At 33.7% G+C, this 7,852-nt stretch overlaps 1 protein-coding gene across 1 annotated transcript; it reads right to left on the bottom strand.

Moving 5' to 3' along the window:
* Positions 1-584: 584 nt before the first annotated feature.
* Positions 585-3,129, bottom strand: LOC146935743 (uncharacterized). Its single transcript, XM_085750835.1, has 2 exons — positions 2,293-3,129; positions 585-1,242 (listed from the first exon to the last, which is right to left on the bottom strand). Exons 1-2 carry the CDS (start codon positions 2,785-2,787, stop codon positions 883-885), a joined length of 855 nt encoding a protein of 284 aa, XP_085606961.1. The 5' UTR covers positions 2,788-3,129; the 3' UTR covers positions 585-882.
* Between the last annotated feature and the right edge of the window lie 4,723 nt (positions 3,130-7,852).

Raw genomic sequence — 7,852 nt, 5'->3', positions numbered from 1 at the left:
GAACTGTATACCATCAACAAACACAAAAAATGACACAAGTTACATTTATAAAATCTTCAAAAAAAAAAAAAAAAAAGGAGTTTAATGAGCATACATCAATGTAAAATAGTTTACACTACCGTCCAATAAAAAAATCATATCAATGTATCATGTTATGCAACGAATTTCAAAACATCTTTGTGATTTGGCGGATTACAAGAGATTCATCAGATGTCAATGTAAAACTATTTTACACTGTCGATACATCTTTTATTTCCACAAAACAAAATCATAGAAAGTTTTTTATTATAAAATGAATAACCCATTTCAAGAATTTTAGCTAGTTTATCATGAAAAGGCAGAATAATACGTGGAATCATTTGAAGCTTATGGGCATGGAAAGAATAATAACAAATGTTCTTTTCTTCCTTCTTTCTTATGTGCTCTATGAATTCACAATATCTACTTATAAAATAACATCAGGCTCATAAACATTATTATTAAAAAAAAAACATTATTATTCAAGAATAAAAAAAATAAAACAAGTCCAAGTTGCAATTTTATTCATAAACAAACAAGAGTAATGGGAACACAACATCAGAGAATAGGAGGAAAAAGGGAATAAGACATTCCATTCTTTATCATTATCTATAGATGTTTGCATAATCTTATACATCATTTGATATTTACATATGCACATTATGATACCAGTTTTGCAGTTATGTTTAATGTTAAAGTAAAAAAAGAAAAACGCACTTGAACAAAACAAAACGATGTTCAAGGCGCAAAAACACCACTGTCATGGTTTTAAATTCCGGGCTGCAACCATAATCGCTTCTGTAATATAAATGATTTTGAAGTTTCTGCAACAGCATCGCAGTTTCGACTATATTTCGCCACATTTTACAATATAAAGGATCGATACACAGCATCGCCCTCGTTTTCATATTCACAGAACATCATTCCAGAACAGGCGCAACAAGGACATCTTACAAGTCCATTCTCATTGCACTCCAAGCATCTTTTCAACAACCCTTCGTCCTCATCGAATAATTTCCTACTCCCACTGCAATTCTCACAAGGTATAAACCTAGCATCGCCACAACTTTCGCAAACAAAGCCAGGCTTCATCTTGGGAAAACCTTCGAGAATCCTTTTCAATTCACCAGTTTCAAATAGAGATTTGATCACATCAGCACCACCAATGTACTTTCCTCTAACGAACACTTGAGGTAGTGTCACGTTTTCCTCACCCATCACAGACTGCAGCAACAATTGATAGACAAAATTAAGACAAAACATGGACATAGGTTAAAATTGTACAGAGCATACTATATAAAACTATGTTCTATACTGGATATTAACAAACATAATATCATCAAAAAGAAAATATTATAACAAGCTTTCAAAAATGATCAACGGTCGCAGTTAAAAATTCGAGACTGTATGGATCCGGTTTTCCTGCTGTTAATTTGATATCAGACATTACACGATAACAAAATCAGTTTTAAATGATCACTATCATTGATTTAGATCCGAGTCTAAATAAAAAATTGTGTGACGCGATTACAACACCAAATCAATTTCCCAAATTCATAGCTTTTCTAATTATTCACACAATCACGCAATCTTCGATATGAACATTGTCACATTGTTCAGTTTCAAAATGCAGTCAAATTCAGCAAAGTCAATATGTGGGTCATCAAATATGATTCCAATCATCAAAGACCTCGTGACAACTTTAAATGCAGAATTTAGAGGATTAAATCCTTTATTATGCATCAACAATCACCACCACAAGAACAATTTTAAACCCTGTCTACTAAAAATCAAAACGCAAGAGCACAAAAAATAAAACTGGGAGAATTTTTTTTAGCAAAATTTAAATTAAAAAAAAGGGAATTGGATTATTTTTTTCATTTCAAAATTTCATATCCCTCATTTTTCACCATATGTTAAAAAAATTGTAACAATCTTTAAATCAGTAAATAATTAAATAAGTAAAGATAACATCAATATTTCTACACCAGACCAAAAAAAAAAAAAAATCATAGGTATGTATGTCAGAATCACAACGAGTCAACGTGATTATCCAGACGAGTCAACGTGATCATACAAAATCACTGCGACTCTAACATATCTATAGTATAATCAAACATGCATTAAGAAAATTGTGGGTATGTAAGTCAGAATCACAACGAGTCAACATGATCATACAAATTCACGGTGACTCGTATCTATCGTAATATCAAACATGCATTAAATATTTCCAGACATGTCATAAAAAGAACAAGAAGAAAGAAGGTTTGGTACCTGCAATTCTTTTCTGAAAGCACGATCCATAGAAACATCTCTTTCATCAACCCAAACCCTAAACCCTTTCAAAATCATCTTAACAGCATTACAATCCTCAAACGTTCTTCTTATCCCTCTCAAACTCGTCAAATACACCACAATCCGATCATCAGCATCCGCCAACCGAAACAACATCCCCGCTTCATCTTCTTCCGAACCAGAACGCGGCTTCTGACCTAACTTCGAAGCCGCACGTGGTTCGGAAGAAGGTTTTAAATTCGACGACGATGACGATGATAATTCTTTTGTCGTCGTCGTTGTTGGTGATTCGAATAAAGTGCAGAGCTTCTTCACCATTCTTCCACGTAGAGATGATTTCATTGACTCCATTGAACCGTAGAATTTGCTTAACGAACCGGACCGGTCTAGAAATTCATTGAATGGTTTCTGTGATTGTTCTTTTGATGACGTGTGCATCGTGTTCGATCGGTTGAAGAATTGAAACCTCGACATCTTCGAAAATTCTTCGAAAAATTTGTTAATTCAACTTTTTTTTGTTGTTCTTTTCTGAAAATCACAAAGAAACAAAAAGATTCTCAATTTTTCAGAAAAAAATGTTCTAGCGACGACGGAGATGAGATTCTAGCGACGGAGGAAGAAAAAGCGACGGAAATGTTTTTTTTTTTTTGTTTACAATATTTGGTTTTCTTGTTTTTGTTTATGGCTATGGAATTTTTTGTTTCTGTTGAGGTTGTTGTTTTTTTTTTGTGTTGGTTAATTGGTTTTTTTGTTGTTGAAGAAAAGTTGTTTGAATGAGTGAAATGAAATGTGTGGAGGATTTGAAAGAAAGAAGTTGGATTTTCTGTTGTTGTTTATGTAGTTGGCTTTGAGACAGATAGAAAGAAAGAGATAAGACTTTTGAAGAAGACTTTTTTTATTTTTTTATTACAGAGTGGGAAAGTTGAAAATTAATTAAAAATATTTAAATTATAAATGGAAATTTAACTAATTTATTTATTTATTTTTGTGTTAAAAAAAGGAAAGAAGAATATTTAATTTATTTTATCTTTTTTTGTGGTATAGAGAGAGGGGGAAAACTGTGTGTGTTGTTGTTTTGTTGCTTGGATTTAAGGGAGGTGAAGACTTTGATAATTGATATGTTATAAAAATAAGCTTACGTGTATATTCATAGATTCAATAATATATCATTAATTATGTTTGATTATTGGTTAATTTCAACATAATTTGTGTTAAAATATTCATATAAAAAATTATGGTCAATTTGAACTCATAAAATTTGTGTTTTTTTTTAAGAACATAAAATTTGTGTTTAATAACACTCAAAATTATGATTAATTTTTGGTTTAAATGTGTCTTTGGTCCATGCACTTTCATCACTTTTTGCTATTAGTCCTTACACTTTTTTGTTTGACTTTAGTCCATGCACTTATTAGAGTTTTTTACCAAAGACTGGATACTTCCTAATTTCAATGCTAATACAATTGTCCTTATTCCCAAAGTGCCTGATGCCATAACTGTTAGCCAGTTTAGACCAATAGCCCTTGCTAATTTCAAATTTAAAATCATCTCCAAAATTCTGGCAGATAGGTTAGCTCCGATCATGAAAAACATAATCTCTGCAGAGCAAAGGGGTTTCATTCAGGGAAGGAACATTAGAGATTGCATTTGTGTTACTTCAGAAGCCATTAATCAGCTACACAACAAAACTTTTGCAGGAAACCTTGCTTTCAAAGTTGACATGGCAAAGGCTTTCGATACGTTGGAATGGAGTTTTTTAATGAAAGTTTTGAATAGGTTTGGTTTCAATGACAGGTTTTGTTCCTGGATTAACACGATTTTGCACTCGGCTACTCTTTCAATATCTGTAAATGGTAAGCAAAATTGTTACTTTCATTGCAAGAGGGGAGTCAGACAAGGAGACCCGCTATCTCCCCTTCTCTTTTGCATTGCTGAAGATGTCTTAAGCAGGAACATATCCAAACTTGTGGAGCAAGGTAAGTTAGAGCTTATCAAAGGTACTAGGTATGTGCAAGTCCCCTCTCACTCTCTCTATGCTGATGATATAATGATCTTTTGTAAAGGAAAGATATCCTCAATTCAGGCTCTTATGCATCTTTTTCAATCTTATGCTGCTGCATCTGGTCAGTTTATCAATCCTTCAAAGTCTACTGTTTATTACGGTTCTATCTCCCCAGCTAGGATTGACCACATTACAAACTTGATAGGGTTCAACAAAGGCTCTCTTCCTTTTACTTATCTAGGGGTTCCAATTTTCAAAGGAAAACCTAAGAGGATCCATCTCCAACTCATTGCAGACAAAATAAAATCTAAGCTTAGCGCATGGAAAGCTTCATTATTATCAATAGCATGAAGAGTGTTACTAGTGAAGTCAGTTATGCTGATACACTCAATCTCAATCTATTCTTGGCCTTCAGCTCTTCTCAAAGAAGTGGAATCTTGGTGTAGGAATTTCATATGGAGTGGTGACTGCTCCAAAAGAAAATTGGTCACAGTTTCTTGGAACAAGACTTGTAAACCCGTCTCAGAAGGTGGATTGGGCCTTAGATCTCTTACTTTGCTCAATGAAGCTGGAAATCTAAAATTGGGATGGGATCTTAAAAATTCAAATGAAGATTGGGCGGTCCTCCTTAGAAGTAGAGTATTCAAAGGAAGAAGAACAATTTCTCACCACATCTATTCTTCTTTGTGGAGCAGCATTAAGTCAGAAAATGCAAACATTGAGGCAAACAGCAGATGGCTCATAGGCACAGGTAAGGATATTTACTTCTAGCTGGATCCTTGGTGTGGTGAACCTTTTGTTTCTGTACTTGATATTCCAATTCATTTACATCACAATCTCAAAGCTAGAGTGAGTGACTTCATCAGAGATGTCAGCTGGAATTTTCCTTTTGAAGTCAAATCAATTTTTCCTATTTTGAAGCGACTAGCTTTGCAAGTAACACTGCCTATAAACACTAGGGAGGACACTTTGCTCTGGAAACCTTGCAACACTGGAATTTTAACCTTCAAAGAGGCATATATGTTTAAGCAAGGTATTGGACAAAACTTTCATTGGGCCAAATCCATTTGGAGCCCTGATATTCCCCCCTCAAAATCTCTTGTTGTTTGGAGACTAATGCACAATAAGTTACCATCAGATGAGAACTTGTTACTCAGAGTCTGCTATTTTCCTTCCATGTGCTCAGTTTGCAAGTCTTGCTCGGAAACAACATATCATTTGTTCTTTGAACGCGCCTTTGCATTGAATCTTTGGGCTTGGTTTGGCAGCATTCTAAACTCTTCTATTCAGATTAATTCAATGGATGATATTTGGATAATTATGAATAAGAATTGGTCTCCTCAATGTAAAGTGGTGATCAAAGCTTGTTTCATTAATATCTTGAATGTAATATGGTTTAACAGAAATCAGTCCAGGTTTCAAGATAAGTTTTTAGGTTGGAGACCGGCCATCAACCTTATCATTGCTAAAGTTGCTCTGTCAGGTAACAACACTGTCAAATCTTCATCAATTAGTATACATGAATTCAGCATTCTGAAAGCATGTAATGTGTCTGTTAAACCTAGAGCTCCAATTATAAGAGAAGTTGTTTGGACACCTCCTCTAACCCCTTGGATAAAGATTAATACTGATGGTGCCTGTGTGAAAAATCCGGTCAAAGCTTCTATTGGTGGCATCTTTAGGAATAATGAAGGATGCTGTGTTGGTTGTTTTGCGCAAAGTCTTGGAGATGGTAATGCTCTTGTTGCTGAGTTATCTGCAGTAATGACTGCTATTGAGCTAGCTGCTTCAAAAGGTTACTAGAATGTGTGGTTAGAATCTGACTCTCAGCTGGTCTTGCAAGCTTTCAAATCAAATATGATAATACCTTGGAGTCTTAGAAATAGATGGTATAACTGCTTAGTAATTACTCATAACATGAGATTTTTTGCTTCTCATATTTATAGAGAAGGTAATGTTTGTGCCGACGGATTGGCTAATTTCGGTCTCACTTTATCTAACTTTGATCTTTTTTGGTTTAACGATATCCCTGACTTCATTAAGGGAGAGTACATTAGGAATAGGTTGGGCATGTCCAACTATAGATTTACAACCTTCTAAAAAGGTTTTGGTTTGGTCCCCCTTTTCTGCTTTGTACTCTTTTTATTTTCAATGAACTGATGCTTTTGCATCTTTAACAAAAAAAAAAACTTTATAAAAAAATTGGTATTGGTCCCTCTGTTAACTTTTTGTTAAAAAAAAAAACAGAACTAACAGAGTGTCACGTGGCCCAATCATTTCACGCCACGTGGCACACTAAAAGGCAAAATTTTAGAATTAAAATAAATCAAATAAAGTGAGTTATTTGCTCATAAATGTAACCAAAGGGAATAACCCCTTCGTTCTAGATTAAGCGAGTTATTTGCTCATTTCACACATATTAAGAAAAATGTAAAAGTGAATGAGAGAAAAAAATAGTTTTAAGTGTTTTTGTCAAATATTGATTCATTCACTATTACCATAAATGCAAAGTAGAATATAATGAAATGGGAGTGATGAAAGTAGTATTAACTAGTTTGGACACCCGTGCCAAGCACGGGCTAGAATTTGGTTATACTTGACATAGAGAATATTATTATGTATCATGTATCGATTAAAGCTAAAGATTTGATAAAATATTGGAGGTTGAACAACAAACAAATGGAAAAAAACACATACTTAAACCTTAAAGTTTTGAATGAAGATGTGGTATCATTCTCACCTGTGTGGTTGTTCTTTCTCCAATGTGCTGATCCACACCAGTGATGTCTCCCCTTGAAGGTCTAACGACGGTATCATATCCCGGTTCAACATTTGTGGGGGAGCGGTTCTTGGTAGTGGTTCACGTATACAGAAACTATGATACTTAGTGGAGAGATGTTAATTTGTCAACTGTGAGTAACAATTTCACATTATATGCAAGAATAGATGTTGAGCAACATATAAGTATGGTGACTCATATATCTAATATCTTACGATTGATGCAATATCAATTTCACTTATATGATTGGTCTTAGTCTAATGTGATGATACAACCCATTATAGGCTTCCACAGAAGACATAATATTATGATGATTTTTTTGTTTCAGTTTTTGGCTGTCATTTGTTGAATTTTTAGCCTTAAATTTTAATTTTTAGATGTCATTCGCTTTCATGCAATTTTTTTATTCAACCTTTGTTACTATAAATTTCTTTACTTTTGGTGTTTGGTGGAATCATAGTGGAAAATATAGATGTTTTAGGTCACAAAATACATGTTTATTAGACAGTTTAAATTGATGTGGTATTTTTTTAATGAGTCTAATATTTTGGTAGCATAATTACCAGCAATCGCCAACGCCTTCAACAAATCCATAAACTATCAGTAACTCACTATATTACCTATACTCTCATGGGTAAAACATACTTTCCTTAGTTTGTTCCCTCGTAATTTCTCTCATGTTCAAATTCCTTGTTCATCTTCTTTCTTTTTTTAATTTACTTTCTTTCTTCGCATGAAAGAAACAAACAAAAACACTC

The sequence above is a fragment of the Medicago sativa genome, chromosome 3, assembly GCF_051527215.1.
Source record: "Medicago sativa cultivar Bolivia chromosome 3, Bolivia_mono, whole genome shotgun sequence".
In the NCBI taxonomy this organism is placed as follows: domain Eukaryota; kingdom Viridiplantae; phylum Streptophyta; class Magnoliopsida; order Fabales; family Fabaceae; genus Medicago; species Medicago sativa.
Note: the sequence above shows the minus strand (reverse complement) of the source record. Positions and strands in the feature narration are given on the sequence as shown.